The sequence below is a fragment of the Sorghum bicolor genome, chromosome 3 (genome assembly GCF_000003195.3).
Source record: "Sorghum bicolor cultivar BTx623 chromosome 3, Sorghum_bicolor_NCBIv3, whole genome shotgun sequence".
NCBI classification, from domain to species: Eukaryota; Viridiplantae; Streptophyta; class Magnoliopsida; order Poales; family Poaceae; genus Sorghum; species Sorghum bicolor.
Genome location: NC_012872.2, coordinates 65355892 through 65379513, shown reverse-complemented (window position 1 = coordinate 65379513; position 23622 = coordinate 65355892). Strand labels below are relative to the sequence as shown.

At 42.7% G+C, this 23622-nt stretch overlaps 4 protein-coding genes across 4 annotated transcripts; 2 read left to right on the top strand and 2 right to left on the bottom strand.

Annotated features, from left to right (window-relative positions):
• Positions 6927–10041, bottom strand: LOC8055261 (protein FAR1-RELATED SEQUENCE 5). Its single transcript, XM_021456319.1, has 4 exons — positions 9838–10041; positions 9619–9699; positions 7824–9518; positions 6927–7646 (listed from the first exon to the last, which is right to left on the bottom strand). Exons 1-4 carry the CDS (start codon positions 10039–10041, stop codon positions 6927–6929), a joined length of 2700 nt encoding a protein of 899 aa, XP_021311994.1.
• On the bottom strand, positions 12906–14298 carry LOC8082408 (psbP domain-containing protein 6, chloroplastic). Its single transcript, XM_002456454.2, has 3 exons — positions 13874–14298; positions 13455–13771; positions 12906–13331 (listed from the first exon to the last, which is right to left on the bottom strand). The coding sequence occupies exons 1-3, from the start codon at positions 14202–14204 to the stop codon at positions 13161–13163; spliced, it is 819 nt and encodes a 272-aa protein (XP_002456499.2). The 5' UTR covers positions 14205–14298; the 3' UTR covers positions 12906–13160.
• Positions 14409–15719, top strand: LOC8082407. The gene is made up of 3 exons (XM_021456806.1): positions 14409–14584; positions 14694–15245; positions 15338–15719. The coding sequence occupies exons 2-3, from the start codon at positions 14793–14795 to the stop codon at positions 15458–15460; spliced, it is 576 nt and encodes a 191-aa protein (XP_021312481.1). The 5' UTR covers positions 14409–14584; positions 14694–14792; the 3' UTR covers positions 15461–15719.
• On the top strand, positions 17476–19884 carry LOC110434129 (50S ribosomal protein L34, chloroplastic). Its single transcript, XM_021457883.1, has 2 exons — positions 17476–17869; positions 19365–19884. Exons 1-2 carry the CDS (start codon positions 17623–17625, stop codon positions 19622–19624), a joined length of 507 nt encoding a protein of 168 aa, XP_021313558.1. The 5' UTR covers positions 17476–17622; the 3' UTR covers positions 19625–19884.

The following is a 23622-nucleotide window of genomic DNA, read 5'->3' as shown; positions in this document are numbered from 1 at the left end:
CGCCCCCACCGTGGCGTCTGCGTGCTGCCCTTTGTCACCGGAACCCTAGCCGTGAAGATACGAAGCCCGTTGCGTGCCTCCCTCCTTCTCAAGCAGCAATAAAACGACGACGATGCATACTAGATCCGGCCTCAATGCATCACCCGTTAGGGCCGAGTCGCCTAGCAGCACCGACGAGGATGAGGATGCACAACCATCTGGCCAGGGACGTGGTCGGGTGCGTATGGCAGTGAGGAAGGTGTCCAACAGCAGGGCACGATGGGGTTTGACACTGAATGTCTCCAACCGCAACCGCAAGGCAGGACAATCATCTTCAATGAAGAGATCTCCAATGAAGAAGGCCCCAAAGCAGCAGCAAGGTTGTTTTTAGTCCTTTGATATATTTTCGTTTCATTTGTGATGCTAATTCTGATGCTAATTATGCATATCATGTTACTATTATGCTGATTTGATGTTGTATCTGTGCAGTGGTTGCAATGTGTGTTTAAGCATAGTGTAAGATCGCCGATATTGCTATCTAGGTGTGCATAGTGTAAGATCACCAATAGATATTGTTTACTATGAATGTGTTTTTGTCCCTACTGTTTATTTTGTTTGTTGCCTTGTTTCGATCAGCATATCTCATTTGATCCGATCTATTAGTATTATATAATCAATCATATAGTATCTAAACAAAAGTCAATAGATACATATACTGCAGTATGTTAATATTATGATTCAGTGGCAATTATATATTGGCAATTTTGAACATGTTTCATTAACTTATATTTCTTTGTTTCACCATGACATTACCAATGTTTCATGCCTTTTTATACATATATATTGCAACAATCAACAAGATGGACTCTATATATTGGCATGTTTCAATGTTATGTGTTATCTGATCATCTATGTTGTCCACCTGTGTGTTGATACATATGTTGTTTTCTCTATCTTTTTTTACACAGCAATTAATGTTCCCAAAACCAAAAGCAGTGGCGATGCCTTCAAAACCAGATTTTCGTTGCACAGGATCCGTGACTGCAAGTTCAATTAGGAACAAATAGGTTGGATAAATGAGGCTGGTTTAGGTGCTTTACTTAGCATGTCTGACTTTTCCGTGCCTGTGAATCTTGTTGCATGGATCATGAAGCACATTGACCCTGATTTGAGAGAGTTTAGGCGCAAAGATAAAGTTATCGTATTTGACAAGCAACTTATTTGCAACATTCTTGATGTGCCAAGTGGAGATGAGCCTGTTAAGCTTACTTGCAATGCGGATGAATATGAAGCATTCCTGAAGATTCGTGAGCCTTTTATGGTTGGAGTGCGAGGAAAATTGTCCCAATGCATTGATGTGTTGAAAACAGCTAATGACAAGACCACTTTTCTGAGGGCATTCATGTTGCTTGCCTTGGGGTCTGTACTCTGCCCAGGCACAGACAATGCCATCACCCCACGGTACTTGCACAACTTAAAGGATGTCTCTCTAATCAGATCATTTGATTGGGCTGGGCACATTCTTGATAATTTGATGAATGAAGTCCGAAAGTACCAAACCTTTTCAAAACAAGATGAAGGTGCTACTGGATGTCCTTACCTTGGCTCTTGCTTTGTGGTTTTTGCGGTATGTTCATTATCCCTTCTATGTTGTACCCATCCGTATTTCTATTGCAATGACTTTGCTGATCTGTTTCAATGGTGCTACCTTATATGTTGCATTAGCTATCTATATATGTTTGATTACATAAGTTTCCACATACTGCAGCCGCGATTTCCTAATGTTGGGCCTTCATGATTTTTTGTACCATTTGTAATGTAGATTGCATACATGGACTGTCTTGACATACCTGCTGACCGGGCTACTCACAAAATCAACTATTCTGTCCCACGCATTTGCCATGTCACCAAGAAAGACTTTGAATTCATTTCAAATGTTGACAGGAGTAGGGTTCAGCTTAATGCATATGGGCAGTAACCTGTGAGTTTGATGTTTTTTCCATCTTCATTCATCTTTAGTCATTCCTTTTAGCCATTGCATTATTTATTTCTTTGTTATAATATATCTTCATTCACTGTTAGTTCCGAAAGAAAAGCCCCTATCCTATCCCAGTTCCCATGACTGGTTACACTTCGTCTCCATTGTCTGGACAAGATGAAGATCCAGTGCAGCCAAGCCTTAATGACTGGATGGATTCCCAAGGCACTTCCTCCCGCCATCCAGATGGTACTCATGCGGTTTCCATTGAGGTGATTTTGTCAAAACCAACTTGTAAATTCCAGACATGTTGCACAATGTGCATTCATATGTTGCACTGTACTTTTCCCAATGTTTCATTCTCTCCCCTTCATATATTGCATTATTTATTGCAGTCTCTTCCTGAAGAATACCAAGTTCTATTGGCGGAGCATAATTCTTTGTTGGAGAGAGATTTTGATGAGCTTGCAAATACAATGAAAGAGCAAGGAAAGGCGATTATGGCAAAGTGTGGTGCTGAGTTGGCTTCTAAATTTATTCATTTGAACAAACGTTTGAATGATGTTGCTGATATGTCAAATAAGATGAGCCACCTAAAGAAACCTACCAATGACAATGTCAACATGCATCCTCCACCAGATCCAACAGGTTCAGCTGCTGTGTCCCCCAAAAAACCATCTAACCCATTAGAGAGTACAACACATGCAAGTACTTCTAGTGCAGCAATCGCACCGGAGGAGAGTACAAAAGTTCCATTTCCTTCCCCTCCACCAATTGCACCGGATGTGAGTATAAAAGGTCTAGTTCCTTCATCTCCACCAATCCCACCAGCAGATAGCACTAAAATGCAGTTCCTTCCCCTCCACTGATCTTACCAGATGAGAGTACTAAAGGTCCAATTCCTTCCCCTCTAGCAATCCCAGCAAAGGATATCAGAAAAGATCCAGTTCCTTGCAAGCCATCAAGCCCTTCCGCTTCATATATAGATCCGTATATAGATGATATCCCTTCATTTGACCTATTCCAACCTGAGGACCCAGAGTACAAAGATGTCTATGGAGAAAGATCAAGAAGCCCTACGCCTACCGGTAAACACTCCTAATCTGTATATGTGTTCAAATGTGGCTTATTTTTCCCTTTTTTTTCTATACCCATTGCAATAACTTTCCTAATCTGTTTCGTTTGTACCATCTCATGTGTTGCAGTATATCTGTCTATATGTTTTATTAGTTATATTTTCTAAATACTGCAGCCTTGATTTCATATTGTTTCATTAGTACTGGCTTATGTGTTGCAACAACCATTCATATATGTTTCAGTGATACTACCAAATGTGTTGCAGTATATCTGTCTATATGTTTTATTAGTTATATTTTCTAAAAACTGCAGCCTTGATTTCATATTGTTTCATTAGTACTGGCTTATGTGTTGCAGCAATCATTCATATAGGTTTCACTGGTACTACCACATGTGTTGCAGTATATCTGTCTATATGTTTTAGTAGTTATATTTTCTAAATACTGCAGCCTTGATTTCATATTGTTTCATTAGTACTGGCTTATTTGTTGCAACAATCATTCATATAGGTTTCACTGATACTACCACATGTGTTGCAGTATCTATCTATATATGTTTTAGTACACTTGTTTTCCATATACTTTATCCCATACTTTTTGTGTCCAGCATACACAACCATTGATGCTTCCAAGGACAATCAACCAGGCTCAAGCACAATTGATAAAAGGAATAGAAAGAAGAGGAAAAGAATTGATGTTGGGCTTGGGCCGAAGCAAACAAGACCGAAGAGTGATGATGCTGATATCAAAGAAATTTGGAACAACTTTTTAGCTAAAAGAGCCTTCGATCAGGGATTCAAGTTAGAGGGTGAATGCCAACCGTGAGTTTATCCACTCCCCACTCCTCATATCTTCGATCAGGGGATACAACTTTGAATTGTCCTACACTTTGTGTGCTGTTTAATGTGCTACCCATATTTTGTTGCACCAGGCTTGTTTACTTCTTGTGAATGTAGTATGCATGTGTTGAAACTAGCTATTTTTTTTGTTTCTATACTTCATTCATACTTGTTGAAACAAGCTTCTTTTGGTGCAGCACTTCGCTCATCTTTCTTGTACTAAGTTTTGATTATATCTCCTTTCCTTTTTCTACAAGGCCACCTTTCATTGAGATTGATCACTTTCACATTACGTACGATGAGTTCTATGATTCCTTCAAGGCAAGGGGATTGGTTGGTAACAATGTAATGGCTTTGTGGAGTTATGAGTTCAATCTTGACCAGCTTCAAATGCTTAAAGAGAATAAAACAAGAGATATTAAATTTGCTTTCCCCCAGTTGGCCACGGTAATGATACAATACCTGTGACTTTCTATTTCTAAATGAATTCCTCGAACTCATCTTTTATTTAGCTTTTTTCATTTCTTATTTTTCCAACCTTTTTTTTGTGTGTGTTGCACAGTCATTCTTGAGTGTGGATCCAGCTTCTTTCAGTAATGATGGGACTCTCAAGAAAATTTACACCAAGATAAATGAAACATGGACTATCGCCAAGATGGATCTGGTACGTGAGGTGTATATACATTGTTTCGTTCCAATGAGAAAGGCCATCAACAAAGCAAGATACACTCATTTCAAATGTTTCCATACATGTTGCACACTGTGCATTCATATGTTGCACTGTACTTTTCCCAATGTTTCATTCTCTCCACTTTATATATTGCATTGTCATTTGCTGCATGTGTCAATGACTGAAAGGTGTATGCAGATGTTCTTTCCGATAATTTTTCAAGACCACTGGGTGCTTCTTTGTGTTAGTATGTTCATGAAGCAAATTGCCTTCTTTGACTCTTTAAGCGCCTCTAAGGAGAGCTCATGTTTGAAGTGTGCCCAGAACTTGGTAAGTGGATCGGTGGATTCCTTGCTGTTCATTCTGCTTTTGTTAAAATAGATCTCGATTTCATGTTGCATCATTCATTCTTTAGATGTTGAAGTAGCTCTTGATTCTCTATTGCATTTGTATTCCTGAATTGTTTCATTTATTTTCAGATTCAGAATTTTGCAGCCACCACACTGAAACATGGGGTACTCAGAACTGATGTGTCTAGTTTTGAGTGGATCTACCCCGAGGGATATCCTAAACAAAAGAATGTGTATGTTGCACTTTTAGCATGTCCTTCCTAGTCATCATTGCCTAATGATTTGTATGTTCACATGTTTTATTTTCTTTTTTCTTTAAAAGGTATGACTGCGGGATCTTTACAATGGTTTATATGGATGCATGGGATGGCAAGAAGATTGTGGATCCATCACTTGTGAAAGTATGTGTTTTGATTCTAAAATATTCTTATTTTTATAACTCTTATTTTTTGTCTCTAAATATGCTTGCTCAGTCTTGCTTTGCTTTCTTTTTTTCATTATGTCTCTGCCTAGGATTCGGTGCTAGACTTCAGGAAGCATGCTGCAGCACTACTCCTTCGATCAGAACACAATGTGGTTAAGCTAGATGAATTTGTGAAGATGTACAATGCCAGAAAGACCTGATGAAGTTGACGCTATGTAGATAGGAGGTGTTAGGAGAGCGATGTGCCAAGAAACATCATATTTCTTGTAATATGGAGTTGATTCATGATACGCTACGTTATCTATCGGTCCATGCTTGTTAATGTTTGTTCAGTGTTGTCGTAATTTGAGATGTAACAGAAGTTGATAACTGTTTCCTTGGAGAATTACAGATGTAATAGTGTTGAACCATTGCTGTTTCACTAGAGTAATTCAGATGTAACAATAGTTCCACTATGCTGTTGCAATAGAAGATTTCAGATGTAACAGTGTTGAACCATTGCTGTTTCACTAGAGTAATTCAGATGTAACAATAGTTCTACTATGCTGTTGCAATAGAAGATTTCAGATGTAACAGTGTTGAACCATTGCTGTTTCACTAGAGTAATTCAGATGTAACAATAGTTCTACTATGCTGTTGCAATAGAAGATTTTAGATGTAACAGTGTTGAACCATTGCTGTTTCACTAGAGTAATTCAGATGTAACAATAGTTCTACTATGCTGTTGCAATAGAAGATTTCAGATGTAACAGTGTTGAACCATTGCTGTTTCACTAGAGTAATTCAGATGTAACAATAGTTCTACTATGCTGTTACAATAGAAGATTTCAGATGTAACAGTGTTCAACCTTTCGAATGTACACAGTAGATACAACTGTTTCATTAGGATATCTTCATATGTAACAGTATTGAAACTTTACTGTTTCAGTACAGTAACTCAGATGTAACATTAGTACTGCCCATTTGAAATGAGTGCCCTTGCTTCGTTGATGGCCTTTCTCATTGGAACAAAACAATGTATATACACCTCACGTACCAGATCCATCTTGGCGATAGTCCATGTTTCATTTATCTTGGTGTAAATTTTCTTGAGAGTCCCATCATTACTGAAAGAAGCTGGATCCACACTCAAGAATGACTATGCAGCACACACAAAAAAAAGGTTGGAAAAATAAGAAATGAAAAAAGCTAAATAAAAGATGAGTTCGAGGAATTCATTTAGAAATAGAAAGTCACAGGTATTGTATCATTACCGTGGCCAACTGGGGGAAAGCAAATTTAATATCTCTTGTTTTATTCTCTTTAAGCATTTGAAGCTGGTCAAGATTGAACTCATAACTCCACAAAGCCATTACATTGTTACCAACCAATCCCCTTGCCTTGAAGGAATCATAGAACTCATCGTACGTAATGTGAAAGTGATCAATCTCAATGAAAGGTGGCCTTGTAGAAAAAGGAAAGGAGATATAATCAAAACTTACTACAAGAAAGATGAGCGAAGTGCTACACCAAAAGAAGCTTCAGTTCATATATAAAACTAAACTGGTTTATAATTTATAAATCAATGAGTGCCTCATATATACACTTATTTTTGTTCAAGGAATATAAATCTACAGCTTTAACTCTGTGTCGCTTAGGTGTATTGCTGCCGATAAGAACTTGCACGTCTCCACACCGTGGCCTTCTTCGTGGCATACCAAGCACACCGACTCTTTGGCTTTGTCTTTCTTAGCCTTGGACCTGTTCTTCTTTATTGCTTTTTCTTTCACTTGTTGTACAATGGTCTTCTTACGGTCAACCTTGTTCCTAGGCCTCCCTTGTGGATCTTTTGCTGGAGGGTTCTTGAACTTTGTTTGTTTCACCCCTCTCTCCACCTCCTTTGCACCCTCAACTACATTTGGGGGATCATTTTGTCTTGAAATCAATGCTTTCGTGGTTTCCTTCACCTTTTCCCTCAAATGATCGATCCCTTGTGAACCCACCATGTACTCTTCTGGACCCACACAAGCATCAGCAGCCAGCTGTGTCATTTTCCTACACAATGCATTGTACCTCAGCTTATTTGTCGCTAGAACACCAAACACTGGTTCAGGACCTGACAAATGTTGAGGAACTTTTAGCGTAGCTTCTTCAGACCACCTGTGCAGCAGATACTTCTGTGGTACATGTTGCACATCAAGTGTAGTAAAGACTTTCAGGATGTGAGGACATAGGAGACCATCTTGGTCAAACATGTTGCAAGAGCAAGTGTATGTTTCAGACCCCTGATTCGCAGCAACATTGTATGTTTTCAATGTCACCTCACCTTCCTTGTGTACTCGTTTCAACACCTACAACATAAGTACAAAATAGGGGTACCATCAATTTACAAAGTCACCCAGAATTATTATTTCAATGGACTCTAGATTCTGTTTCACTAGTAATGAATAGCATGTTTCAGTATTTTTTTAAAACAGAACATCTATGTATGCTGCAACAGAAATGTGCAGTCTGTATGTACACCTTACCTGCACTGTCATTTGGCTTCCCTCTTTAGCAATCGAATCTATAGTTAATGCCGTGGAATCACGCAGCAACTCTTGAAACTTGAAGAAAATACTTCTAGTGTTATTCTTAGATACTTGCTTCTCAATTTGAGACCTCCCCCACAGCGGTGGATTTGTCGTTTCACCTTTTGCTGCTTCTCGATACTCCTTCTCAATCCTTGTTTCCATTATGTACTCATATTGCGTAAGGAACTGCAACACTGAGTCCTGTGGGTGCACCATTGTCTTGAATAATGCATTCATACTCTCAGATCTCCCTGTTGTGCTTGTGAAGGGAAAGAAGCATTTCTTGAAATATGCAGGTGCCCACATAGACTTGGTTGAAGACATGTTCTGAAAATGATCATTGCTATGCATATCATACTTCACCCCTATGTTATGCCACAACGTCTCAAACTCCTCTGGAGACTCGGTGAAGTTGATGCAATAGTCAAACTCATCTGCAAATTCTGGGTTGTTTCTAATTAACCAACCAAACTTCTCACAAACTTTGCTGACCACATGAAACTTGCAACACCTATGTGTTGTAGAAGGGAATACCTGTGCTATTGCAGCTTTCATGGCCCTATCCTGGTCAGTCATGATGTTGGTTGGTGCTATTCCACCCATTGCATCCTTGAGCGTTTGAAGCACCCACACAAATGTTTCAGTAGTCTCATCCGGAAGCAGAGCACAACCTAGTAGGATGCTTTGGGCATGATTGTTGATCCCAACAATTGGTGCAAAGGGCATGTTGTACCGGTTAGTGCAGAACGTCGTGTCAAAGAATATGCAATCCCTGAAGCACTTGTACAACTCCCTTGATCTGCCATCAATCCAAAACAACCCCCTTACAACATTCTCAGCATCTAGCTTGATAGCATAGAAGAAGCTAGGGCTCTCGGCTTGCAACTTCTGAAAATACTCTAGGACAGCATCCATGTCTCTGTACCGTAGTCCTACCCTCAAGTGTGTCCTCATATTGGAGACATCCTTACTGTTGAAGGTTAGGTTTCCCACGCCTCCATGGAAGTCTCCTAGCACTGCCATGATTTGCATGGTGGATATGTTTCGATGGTGCAGTGTCTTCAATAGCTCATAATCTGCCCATGATATTCGTCTGTGCGACCGCAGCTGCATTACCCTGCCCTTTATCTTCACCAAAGGGTGTGTATGCTCTGCTTGAAACACCACAACCCTCCACCTTCCGTTACGTAGACCCACAGCCATATGTGCCTTACAATCTACCTTCTTTAACGTGCTCCGTTTCCTTGTTGCAGTGGTCATTACCGCTGTTGCACTCTTCTTCTTGGATGTAGCTGCTGCCGATGATGATGCATTACTCGATGCACTTTCTTCCTTTTCACCAGGTGTAATCCTTGCATGCGAACATTCAAACTCCTTCCTTATCAATTGTTTAGTCACACGACTACTTCTTGATGAGCCTATCCTGATACTGAATCCCATCTTGAATGCATAAGCGTTGTACACCCTCCTTGCTTCATCTATTGTATCAAACTCCATCCCTTCAAATGGAACAATTGGTTGGGAGCTAACAACGTCCTGTTCTTCTTCATACACCAACTCGTCATCAGTTATCTCCACATCAACACCCTCAAACGGCTGAACTGCTGCCCCGTTAGAAAGACTCTGATCAAGAATAGGGTCAATGGAACCCTATGTTACAAATACATTGTCAGATTACACACGCAGTCAACAACAGCTAATTATTTTGAAGGAAATAAAAAATTTTAGTTAGAGTTTCCCAGAAACATACTTCTGAAACATAGGCAGCCCTGTTAGCGCTTGAAGTTGCAACAATCTGGTGATGTCCACTAACAGAATCGTCATCAACCTCCTGCACGTTTCAAAGTGTCATCATAGAACACACAGCAGAACACACAGACAACCAAAATTCTTGTTGCAGTGGACTCTGGTAAATATTTGAGTACTATTGTAACACAAGTTTCAGTAGCAAAACAGAGGATCTAATTACATGCTGATTGGGTTGATTTGAAGAAGAAGGGTTCGTCTCCACCATCTCCTTGCCCCTGGTGATTGCAACAGGCACTCCGTCCCTTGAGCCCCGGTTTGAGCCCTCCTTGCGCCCGTCTACCCATAGATCTGTCTCACGGCCCTCAACAATCGCCGGGGGACGGCAGCCCGTGGGGATCTCGGCGTTGGCCAGCAGATGAGACATGAACCGGTCGAAGGCGACGGGGGAACGGGGTGTGCCAGCGCGGGGACGACCTCTGCGGAGGGGAACACGGAGGAGGGGAACGGCGGGAGGATGGGCGGCGTGGCGAGACGGGCGGCGCAGCGGGATGGCTTCGCGGGGCCACGCGGACGGCGGCGCGGCGGGATGGCTGCGCGGGGCTACGCGGACGGCGGCGCGGCGGGATGGTTGCGCGGGGCCGCACGCGAGCGCGCCGCGAGTCGGGGCCGCACGCGAGTCTGTCCGGATTGGTTGGGTCTCTGTCCGGATCGGTATGGTCGGGTGTTAGGTGCGTCCGGACACACACCTACGAGCCGGATGTCCGGGCGCTAGGTGGACCGATATTAAAATCAACCAAATCTGCCAATTGTGCACCTAATGCTCTTGGCATGATAGGAAGTTGAAGGGTGATTAGTTTTTTTCTAAAAAGTTTTGGGTCCTTCATTTTATATAATAAAATTAAACACTATACAAAATTTTTGATAAAAAATAGTTATTCTTCATTTTGAATTTTAGCCTCAAGAGACAAAAAAAAGCCTCAAGAGGCTCTAGATGAAACTAAATATAATCTTAAAAATTTTGGTATTTTTCATTTTATTATTCTAAAATAGTTGGCATTTTGCGTTTTGCATGTTATAGAGAACTAAACATCCCCTAAGACATGCTCTTGTATCGTGCATCGATTAAACCATTGCAGTATTATTTTTATGAATTAACAACACACATACACTGGTACTTGCAGAAAAGAAACATGGTATGGTATGTTATAGCAACTCGTTTTGCAGCACCTATTGCACACTAGGCACGCCATATATAGACCTAGTAACAAAATTATGTTTAAGTGAAAAGTTTCAAGAAAAATTGGTGTTTAAAATAGCTGAGGGACTATTCGGAGACACGGACCCGAAGTTTAACCATTAAACAGTGGTCTACTGATAAATTGTGACTAGTTTTGTCGTTCTTTCGCACTATCCATAAAAGAATGCAACTCTTATTTTTTGAAGAGTCAAATAATTTGATTCCTCAAAAATATATTTACGTTGCACTTATGTAGAAAACTTAGTTGAAGACATAACATTATTCTTGAGGACATAACACTGTTCACTTAAATTTGATCAAAGTTAAACTAGTTTGACTCACATAAATCTTAAATTATATACTTCATCTGTTCCAAAATAGATATCATTCTTGCTTTTCGATAAGTCAAATACTTTTAACTTTGATCAAATATATATCTAAAAGATTATTGATATTCATAACACATAATTAATATCATTAGATAGATCGTTGAATATATTTTCACAATAAACTTATTTTAAGATATAAATGTTGCACGTATTTTCTACAAGTTTACTCAAAGTTGAGAAAATTTTACCCGCACGCATCATATAACGATCTCTATTTTAGGACGGAGAGAGTATATCTTTTTTGGATAAAGGGCGTACTCTTCTTTTGTAAGGTAGGTTCGAAGTCAAATAAAGTAAAGAGGAAGGACATGTTTGCATCAGCTTCAGGCACTTTTGTCCTACGCCTGTAGGCGTGCGATTCTAAACGTCTAGAGACAGAATGCATGCATGACTAACCCTCTATCTTGAAGGGCAGTAAGTAAATAGATTCCAAGTGGTCTCATTAGTTTAGGTTCAACACAGCTCCATCATCAGCCTCTCAAGCCGTTTTGAGTTGTTTTGTGTCGAGCAGGGTAAAACCAAATAGCCACCTAAAAAGTTCCTTAAATACTGCTCTTGTAGAGATTTAGTGTGAGATGAAAACTGAAAATAGTAGCTTCACATGACTCTAATTTGCACCATAAGCTCCAACATGTCTTAAAGGTTGTATGTGCCCCTGCCAATAGGCGTGGGAAGGAAGCAACCATCGAGCGAAGGTGTGGTCTGCTAAGACGTGTGGGGAGGGAGTGGCATGGAGGCTAGGCCATGCAAGGATTAGAGATGGAGGATATAGAGAAGAGAAAATAAGAAAAAAATATAAAGAGAAGGACAAATAGTCATTTCATTTTTTCCCCACTATGTGGAGCTGTATTTTTTACAAAATTGTTCAACAAAGCATATCCAATCTCTACCTTAGAGCTGTTCGTGAAGTGGAAAAAACAACTTCACTGGTGGAGCGAAGTTACACTAAATAGGCCTTAAGATCCAATGCTCTAGCTCGATCTATTCTAGAGTTGTTCGTGAAGCTGAAGAAATAATTTCAGCTGTGACGTTGTGCCAAACTAGGCCTTAAGATATCAATTTAAAGAAGAAATTCAACCTCTGTGACTTCTGTTTTCATTGGATCGCTTTGTTGCGAACAAGTCAAAGAGTATGCCTGAGAGTCTAGTTTTTCTTGGTAGAGAGGGTCGCCAAATTTGAAACGCAAGCAACTTTTCTGGAAGAAAACCTGCGTTGCACACCGTTGCTTTGCACATTTCAATCATCGTGATGGTTGGACATTTCTAAGGAGGCGCTAGGATATAAATTTTGTGGTGTTTGATATAATTCATTATATCTGGCTATTTTCTCTTTGTAAAAGTGAAGTGCAGTGTGTTCTGTAGCATGCTCATTATTTTTTAACATGCTCAAAAAGTATAGTCTCTAGATAAAAAATCGCATTTACTAACTTAGGTCTTGTTTAGATGTAAAACTTTTTTTGGATTTCGCTATTGTAGCTCTTTCTTTGTTTGTGACAAATATTATCTAATTATGGACTAACTAGGATCAAAAGATTCGACTCGTGATTTACAGCTAAACTGTGTAATTAATTTTTATTTTCGTCTATATTTAATGTTTTATGCATGTGTCATAAGATTCGATGTGACGGGAAATCTTAAAAACTTTTTGGTTTTTAGGGTGAACTAAACAAGGCCTTACAAGATAACCTGCATTTCACTGAAAATGATCAGTTCCTCACTGTGTACATCTGACGCCTCAGTCTTCGACAAGCTATGAACAGCAACCGTCACTCAAGCCTCAAAAAAAGCAGTGTTTTGCCTTTATCAGATTATATATACTCCCTCGTACTTTAGAGCTTCATAAAGCAACTCAACTCAACTCAACTCAAAAAGGGCGATGTTGCCATTTGCCAACAACGTAACTCCTCGCCCAAACCACTCATACTTGAAACGAGTCCACTATGGCTTTCAGAACCTTCTCCGACGCCGGCCACTGCTTGTCGTTGGCGCTCGCGACGAACAGCACCACCGTGCTCCCCTTGGCGGTGGCCTTAGCCAGATTGTGCGAACCTGTCAGCGCCAATGGAGTCTCCAGCACGTAGCTGTAGTACTGCATGACATGAACCATGATCCGCATAAGCAGCTCGATTTCTAAAATAACCCGAGGGGGCGAAGATTTCACTACAACAACCAGGCAAGGGGGAGGAGCGAGCGATCGAGGTCAAATTATTACAGTCTGGCCGTCGACGTTCTCGACGTTGGTGTCGACGAGCTCGTCGGGGTCGAAGGTGTTGCCGGTGACGAAAGGCCCCAGCGATGCGATCAGCCTCTCGGGGCTGCCGATGTCCTGGATCGTGGCGTTGGGCTTGTTGGTGAGGCGGATGAGCGGCGACGCCACCACCTGCACCTTGCCCTGCTTCTCGTCCTCGAACTTCACCTCCACCCACGGCTCGGCGCACTTGGGCTGGCAGTAGTTCCCGGACAGGATGTTGGCGACGCGCGCCTGCTTCCACGTCGGCGGCAGGATGAACTCGTACGGCTCCACATTGCCTGAGTGAGTCAGATTGGCACGAATGAAAATGATGCACTGAGTACTGATCCCACAACAACATGCTTACAGAAAAATCATGGCAAGGACGACCGAGACCTCACCGGCGCGGAGCGCGGGGGTGTCCTTGGGGGTGGCACGGAAGAAGACGAAGCCAGGGTTAGACGGCGCCGGCGGCAGGTACGTGCCGACCTCCACCTCGCGCGCCTGGGCCGGCGGCAGCGGCGCCCTCGACAGCACCGCGGTCAGCGCCGCCCCTAGCACCAACTCCCTCCTGTGGCTAGCGACCGCCACGAGCGGCGGCACTGGCCGAGGGACGGCGTCGTGGACCGCCGAGGCCACGCCCTGCGGCGGAGAAGCACAGCACGAGATGGCGGTGGGTACGGGCAGCCGGAGCGAGGTGAAGAGCGGGGAGAAGACGGACGACGAGGCCATTTTTTTGGGGGGGCCAAAAAGCCGAGCCGAGCAACGGGTGTTGGCGCGGCAGAAACGCCTTATCCACCAGTACCACACACACCACACGACGCCGCGAGCGCCTGCGATATTTTGGAGCTCACCGAACTCTCAAGCCCCAGGAGGACGTGCGCACGCGCGGCTCGGCAGCGTCCTCTCATCAAGCGCGTCCGTCCAGGATAAGATAGAGCTGCCCGGCCCGGGGAGTGGCGTGCGGTCCGGCCGAGAGCGGGAGGGAGTAGCGCGCGCGTCAAGCATGGCTCCGGCAGCGGTGGCCGCTCCTGTGGCTTCAGTCTCCCCTGGCGGCGGCGCCGTCCGCTCCGCCAGGAGGATAGCCTCCCTGCATCCTTGCCATTCTTCCAGTAAGTGCCACTGCTACTCTTTAGCTTTCTCATCATCACCATCTTGTTATGCTGATTTGATTGGAAATCCAATCCTGCTCTTTTTGTGCTTCCTGCTCGGCCCCCTAAGCCAAAATCGTGCTGCTGCCACCCCCGAACGGCCTGCTCAGATCGGTCAGGCAGAGGAGGCGCTTCGCGGCACGGAGCAGCATCTCGGAAAGCAGCACCGATGACTCCCAATCCCCGAAACAAGAGAAGGTACAATCCACGACCTGATATCCCCGAGACACTCCTGAAACTGAAAACACCCGCGCGGCGTTCCATTGCAGGCGCCGTTCGGGTACACGAGGAAAGACGTGCTGCTGATCGGCCTCGGCGTCACCGCCTTCGGCGTCGGCCTCAAGTACGGGCTCGAGGTGAGCTGCCGCCGCCGCCGCGGCGGCGGCGTCCATTTTTACTGCAGAAATTTCGCTCGTTTTCAATTTGCAGTTGGTTTAACTCGCCGGGAAACGCTACGGCACAGCTTCTGGGAGTGGACCCATTGCAGGCCGGGAACGTGGTGCAGCTGCTGGTGGTGCTCGGGATGACGGTGGGGTGGATCTCCACCTACATGTTCCGGGTGGCCAACAAGGACATGACCTACGCGCACCAGCTCAGGGACTACGAGAAGCAAGTCATGGAGGTACGAGAAAGCAAGTCATGATCTACGACCTGTTCCGTATGAGAGATTGACTGATCGCCATGGGCCTGTTGCTTTTGTTTGTGTCCTTGCAGAAACGGCTGGAGAGCTTGACGGAGGCTGAGCTGCAAGCTCTGCTCGAGCAGGTGGAGGAGGAGAAGCAGCGCATGCCGCCGGTCCCGGAAGAGCCTAACGCTATTACCTTCAAGAAGAAATGAGGACACCGTTCTTCCTTCGACATGTTTATAGCGTAGCTTCATTAGCTAGCTCCATCGATCTCTTTTAAGATCTGTACAATACGCTAGGCCACTAGTGCTGTCAAACATGAAACCATCCATTCTCTATCGTTACGAGATAACAGCATTGCACCAATAACAAATATCCTTTCTTTGAGGATATCACGGCTTACAATTGAACGGGCTAATATGTCATTGTTGTTACTATTGCAATTCTGCCATTTGGGAGGATTCAGCGTTACATGTCGGATGTCGCTCTTCCATTGGTTCATTTATTTGTGATCGGGCTTACTCAAACAGGGCAGATAAAAAGGTAAATCAAAACTGTTACATATATCATAGACAGAGCACGGATTACAATAAAGAACATAATCTAATAAGCAAAAGTATGCATGTATCGCTGTAAAAAACTTATTATGCTTAATTGCTTAGGTTGAAGCACTTACAATCAGAAAAAATTAAAATTTTAGATGTACCAAAAGAGGGAGCTTAGTCCAAAAATGCAGAGCATACAGTGAGAGAGAAACAGTTAACAGATAGTTTATTTATTTATTTTTTTGCTTTTTTTAAGTTTTGCTAGCGCTCGGACGTTCGGCGCGTGAGTGCGTTCAGACGCTAGTGCTTTACTAATCTCACTCACAACCCCGTCCATCTCAATATATAAAAAAAAGGCAAGCCTGCTTGCAACCAACGACTCCACCCACCACCAGCGACCCTGCCCCATCCAACCTGCCCCGCACGGAGGAGGAAGTAGAGAATCAAAACCGCATTTCTTCCGCTCTCTACGCAAAGGAACCCGCCTCGCCCCCCAACACACAAAATCCGCCCGCCCTCCCGCATCGCTGCCACCAGCTCACCCTCACAGCCCGCCCCCAACTCGCGCTCCCCTCCCACACACACATCTTGCCGCTACAAAAATAGGTTGAAGTAGTTGAAACACCATGAATAGGTTATTGTAACAAAAACGAGCAAATTGATGCAACAATAACCTGAAGCAGTTGAAACACCATGAACATATATACTGGAACAACAACAAAAAAGGGCAACATCTCCAACATTGGAATGATGAAGTTGAAACAACTTGAACATATTATTGCAACAACAAAAAAATAGTTGAAATGACTGAAACACCATGAACATATTATTTAAACAACACCGAACAACTGTTGCAACATGCATTGACACGACTTAAAAACATACTGCAAATATCTTTAAAGCACTATTGCAACATCAATTGAAATCTACCGTAATATCTGGAGAGAACCATTGCAACACAACGGGATCTACCCAAAAAACTCGCTGAAACCCTAGGCATAGCCACATCCCTTAGATGCAAACATAGAGGAGGAATAGGATGTTGAGAAGGGAGGAGGAGGGCTTAGATATAGAGAAGGAGAGCTTAGATCTGGAGGAGGAGGAGGAGGAAGAAGAAGAAGAAGAAGAAAAAGAAAAAGAAGAAGAAGAAGAAGACCGAGATCCAGACGGGAACCTCACCTACCTCGCCGGAACACAAGGAAGAGAGAGCCAAAGGAGGGAAGGAGCCACGTGGCTTGCCAGAAAACCGCTGTCGCTGCCCCCACTTCGGTGGCATGGAGCGCAAGGGGGGTGCGAAGGGAGGGAGGGAGGCATAGCTCGCCGGTCGTCGCGACATGGAGGGTGCGGAGGAAGGGAGGCGCAGCTCGCTGGCCATCGCACATGGAGAGCTTGAAAGGGAGGAATACGCAGCACGCACAAGCAGAAGCAGAGAGTAGAGGAGCGGGAGAAGGAAGAAGGTTGAAGCGTGGATTCACATGGTGGGTGACGCAGTGGGAATATGGAGGTCGGAGGAATCGATATATACGTCTTCGTTTTGTTCGACTGGGTCGTTTTATTAGGCCATAGGCCCAGATACGTGGTGTCTATATGCTATCATTACCGTTTTTTTATTATTATTATTGAGGGGAAGGGTATGCCTTTCCCTCATAAACCAGGACCAGGCCTAACGTGCACACCAGGACCGTAGAAAAAGAAGTTGCTCAAGTGGGCCCAATGTGCACCAGCCCAAAATGGCAGCCCGTAAGGCCTGCCTCATCAAGCGTGGATAAGATAAAACAAAACAAGCCGCAGGGAGTGGCTAGCCCGCAGCACCTGCGAGTCCTCCAACCATGGCGCTCGCACTAGCCTCTCTTCCAATGGCGTCTCTCTCCTTCCACTCCGGGAGGATCTCTGCGGCGGCTATCGGAGGCGTCGCCCGCACTCGCAGGGCGGCCCCGGTGGGGGTATCCGCCTCCCCGTTCCTCCGGAGCTCCTTCGTCTCGTCCTCTTCCACGTCGTCCGCCTCCGCCTCCCCCGCCTCGCTCGCGGCGGCGGTCTCGGCGTCGCTGGCCTTCACCTCCTCTTCCTCGTTCGCGGGTGAGAATGTATCCCGTATTCCTTCTCTTCTTTGTATTCGTGTGCTAGCGTTTGTGCGGCCATTTGTTTTGGCTTTTGGTGGAATTTGTGGGTAGTTGCTTACTGTAAGGGAATAGAACGCTCAGTTCATTCACGGATTAGAGTACATGTTCTTATACACAGTGCCGATCATTCCTAGCCAATCACTACTAACAGCCCTGCATGCACGGATCAGCTGAAGACTAGGCACTAGAGGTTAGACAGTTACAAGCATTGGAGCATATCCTATCTAGCCAACAGACTCCTGAAGAATAGCTCGCTGACACTTACAACTGTAGTATAATCTCACACGGGGAAATGGAATTTGTGTTGGCACTAGGTTTGCAGAATAGAATGTTTGAATTGCTAATACATGATTCACTAATGATACCAGGAAGGTGGTATCAAGAGGGTGGAGGTTTTGTATAGTTTGTTGTTCATTGCTCTAGTCCACTAGGAGAAGAACAATACCTGCGCATTTATGTTAGTTTAATGTTTGAAACAGAATTAACTATGCTCCCCTTCATCTAAATAAACAGAAGTGTCCTATTTAGTTGTGCGAAAACATTGAAACTTGTGTGGCTGTATTATGAAAAAAACTGAAATTCAGTTAGTGTCAAACCTGTTGGTTAATTGGATGGTTCGGAGAAATCTGAAATTTTATACTGGAGTCTGAGCATTCCTAAATGGCTCGATCAACAAAATTTTATTGAGCATAATGTGAATGTGAGGCAAAGTTAGTTTGTACAGTGCTTGTGTCTTGACAGTGTCCAAACTTGAAACTGGCTATGCTCATTTTTTCAGAGTTATGAGAAGGAGCAAGTATGAAACTTTGTAATTGTTATTATCTCAATTTTCCACAAAATGTCTTGTAATTGTTATTATCTCCACAAAATGTCTGATGAATTCTAGACTATATCTGTCTGAATTTTGTCCTAAATGATGTGAATGTCGCAAAATCTTACATAACAACAGCTACATAGAATTGGCCATTTTCTTTCATTCCTGAATCATTTAGATGTTTCTAGATATTACAAAATAGCTACATAGAATTTGCCTTTTGTTTTCTATTGTGAATCATTTAGACATCGCAACATCTTACAAGACATTGAACTAGCATTTTCTTTTGCTTGACAAGAAATTGAGATTTAAGAAGGGCTGCATGCGACAGGACTGTTAACCAACATAGTCAAACAAATTATATAACACAGTTGAAGCATAAGCGCTTCCAAAAAAGAAACTTGATCTCAAGACTGCTACTATGGCACCACTTTAATCACAATCGACTTTTCCATTACCTAAATCTATCCCAATGCTTCTAAAATAAGCACAACAAAGTTGAATTCAATGAACCACTTAAGCATTGTATAACCTTTTCCAAAATCCAAACAGAACCAGATATGTATTCACAAATATGTGATTGTGAATGCTTGTGTGCCTTCATTGTTCTTATACTTTTTAACATGTTCTATGTCAGGTTCATCTTTAGGAATTGAGTTCAGCTACAATAGAATGACAACACGAAGATCCCGTGGTATGCAGATTAGGGCTGGAAAGGCTGCCCTCTGCATGACCAAGAGGTCAAGATCTAGGAAGTCACTTGCCCGTACACATGGTTTCCGCAGGCGGATGCGGACTACTTCTGGACGAAAGGTACTGAAGCGCAGGCGTGCCAAAGGCAGGAAGGTTCTTTGCACAAGGACAAACTCACCCACTGGGAAGAAAAGATTATTCTAATTACACTGCAATTTGATGTGCTTGCAACTGTAAGTGTACTTTCTACTTCCAATCTTCTAAGCCGTCGTCTATCTGTAACAATCATGTAGCATCCTATTCCTGTTTGTTTGGTTAAAATATCTGGATATATTATCTTCTCCACATAACTTCAAGTTACTGTTTTGGGATGTCGTGTCCTTAATCCCTGTTGTTTTGTGCAACACATACTATGCTTTCTGCTTCCAAGGTTTTATTTGGTGCATGAATGAGATTTTTATGAATATTGACTCTGCCCTAGTGGGCCTGAATTTGTGTGCACTAGCATCTTCAGAGTATCAAGGAACACTTGAGAGTAGATACCTTTGCTGCTATGAAGTATAGGATCTCCTTCTACGTTGCAGATAATCCGTTATGAACACTGAATCTTCCCTATAGGGCCTGAAATTGTGTGCAGTAGCATCCTTCGCTGTACTGAATTAGGGTCTCCTTTTGCGTTGCAGGGATAATCCGTTTAATTAATGTATAAAATAGAGAGAGCTTCCAATAAGAGTCACATTTTGAGTAACATGGGCTACAGACAACAGTTTTAACAGGTCATATCCACAAAAGGATGGTTGGTAATCTGGTTCCAATTTTGTGGCTTACGAAAGATCGGTTTTGGAAACTTGGTAACAGATATAACAAATTAACAACCAATGAAAAATCATATAAAAAAGTCTCAGATATCAATGAAAAATCATATAAAAAAGTCTCAGGTATGCTTGGATCGATGGTACTGATAACCATTAAAACAAAGCTGGCATTCATTAATTAGGATAATAGTTTTACAAGACTACTCAGTTGTGAAACTCAAAGTACTATTTAGGGAGCACCACAAACAGCATGCCCAACATCACAAACAGAATACATAGAGAGAGCAAACATTGAACTTTCATAAGATTAATTAATTAGTTCACTCCCTACTACTACAAGTGCCCTATGTTCCTTGCAATGATCAAGTTCAGACACCAAACTACAGGCTGGCTCCTTCATCTTCATGTCTAGATTCTGCATAGTGAACTCTGCACCCAGGTCTGCATCTTCTTCCTTCAAGTCTTTGGACTGCAGAAGCTTCAGGTAATCCTCCTCTCACCTGAAGAAAGGGCAGCCTTGACCATTGCTCTGCAGCACATGCACATCACAACCAAATCAATAGCCAATTAAAAGGAGAAATGTAAACCAACAAGATGGGTAGAACATCAATCTTGTGCACAAGATTGATGTTCTACTCCTATCCCAGGAAAGGATGTCTTCTCAATTTTTTAACCATAGGATCTAGAGGATTGAATGGGTATCACTATTTTCAAGCACTATAAAACTCCTCTTATTTTTGTAGGTGGAGATTAAATGATATTGAAAAATAAAAACTTATAGCCGAACTGCAACTCGACCTTTTCAAGTTGTACTGTGCGCTGCCTCAAAAACAAATGGACCGGTGGCCAGAAATGCGTGAATCAGTGTATAGTTTGGAAACGAGTTTCTTGGTCCACAGAACGTACGGGGTGACCGATCAATTCATTCATGCTTACCACATGCATGCTCGCCTGGGAAACGAAGAAGAACAAGATTGTATTCTGAGTTGATCTATTTCGACGTCCTTTCAGGCTTTCAGCTGCTCCAGCAAACCACCAATTCTGCAGTAGTCCACACGACATGTTTTCTCAGTTCTCTCCCACGCTCAGGATGAACATTGCTGCTCTCACTCTCGTTGTTCTTCTGTTCACCAGTTGACATAAGAGGATAAATAAAATTGTTCCCATCCGATTGACGCAAGATTAAATTAAAGCATGCATATCGTCGTTATTGTTTAGTCCCCAATCCCTAATTCAAAAACTAGTGGGGGACTGGGGGAAGGATGCTAAATAAGTCAAGAAACTTACGGATGGAGGAGGGGAGGCTTGCATGTGTGTATCGTCTCTCTCTGGTTTCTGTAGTCCGCGATGGCCAGGCCTCCTTGGGTGACAGCGGACCGGCGGCTGGAAAGTCTGATGGGCTCGCCCCCTCGAAGTTGGCCCATGCCTCGGGCGCTCGGCCTTCTTGCTTGTGCAGATGTGCATGCATGATTAGACGGCAAGTATTAACGCAATAATGGGGTATAGCTGCTTACACGTACAATCAGGGAATGGCTTTACTATATACTGCATGTTCGATCTTATTGCTGGCGATAGGAACGAAGTAATTAATGGTATAAAAATACAAGGTGTACTCCGTACAACACTGAGGGAGTTTGAGGAGCAGGGCGAGGCGAGATAGCATTAAGCTGCTGGCTTTAGTGAGTGGTTATTCGACCGATCCTTGTCCTGGCCTCTAATTAAAATCCCAATCAAGGCGTCATTGGCCACTTGCTAACCTGCTGGTGCGTTCCAATCCACACTCGATTATAAACTGCTGCCGGTACTTGTCTACTTACGCGTCTAGAAAGAGACTGGCGGACCTGTGTCTACTCTCTGTTTCGCCGGAGCGACTTTAATTCGTGACGCAACCAGTGGTAAGCGTCTTTTGTCCTCTCGGATACGCCGTGATCAGCTCTATGATTCTATAGCTCTCGTCCGGTTTCATCATAATTCACATATATGCGCAGAATAAGATGCCAGGAACCCTAAAGTTGTTTGCTCCTGTTGTTATTAATTCCTGCATCCCTACTACTTTGACGTCGAATTATAAGTCGATGTGGCTTGTCGAAATTCATAACAACACACAAACTTGCTAGAAAGAAAAAAAAACACATACACGTACAATAATAGCGCACATACGTGATAACTAGTACTCCTAAGATCACGAAACATGTCATTTATAGGATAAGCTTGGTTAATCTAAAGTATAAACAATTAAACATCAATAACTATTTTACACCATTTATTAGTTTAGAAACATAGTAAATTATTATATGTATAGATTTCTATTCAAAATACTTGTAAAATCTTTTATATGTGTTTATTAAAAGATTTTAAAATAAAAAAAATATTGGTTACTACTTTTTTATCGGAGGGAGTATGATAGCATGTCATCCAGAGAATTCTAAAAAATAACATGTCATCCAACTATCAGTTACTACTTACTACGAGCCTGCTTAGTTGAACACCAATCTTTACCATGCCAATTTTAAGGCAACCCAAAATTTAGGTACACCAATATTAGGGCAAGCTAATGTTTTGATAAGACATCAAATTTGATACTTAGCTTCCTACCATCATGAGAGAAAAATAGTCTTGCCAAAATTTGGAAGGAATTACCAATCGCATGTCAAATCTTTTAAATTTGCTTATGTTTTGATTTGGCAAAAATTGGTCTGCAAGCAGGCCCTACAATTTGAAGCTCCCTTCGCAAGGGGAGAACAAGCACCGTCAATTACAAAATCTTGTAGACTATCCTATATGTTCAAGTTTCAAGTCAAATCCATCTTCTCCTCTCCCATTTGCAAATAAAGCAAAAGTGCATGCAAAAGGGCACAGACCGCACAAGCATGCAGAAAAAGCAAAAGCTAAACTCTCGGGCTAGCTAGCTAGCTTGACGTAATTCTGGAACTGCAAACATGCATACACCTCGATCTATTCTTGGCTTTCATCCATGTTTTATTTCTCTTCCTCTTACTTTCTCCGGTTGCAATAATGAGCAAAAAATACAAAATCTAATTAAGCGTAAGGAAAAAGGTAGTAACATTATTCATATTGTCATGTTGCAAGATTTACTTTATGCGGAAAGATCAGACACATGGCGAAGTGAATAGCGCCCATTGTCCAATCAAACGAAAAACCTTGATGGTGGGGCGAATGGAGATGGGGCACGAATAACTTTTATGGCGCAGAGGTGAATTACCCTCCGGTTACCTAAGAACAATTAATGTATAAGGATACAGGTTTGCTCTCTTTTCCCTTGAGTTTAATTTGGTGCTACAATGAGAGGCTTTGGTGATCTACGAAGCTATTGGATTCCAAGCCACCATATGATCTTATTCAATCTTGTTATCACCAGATTTAGAG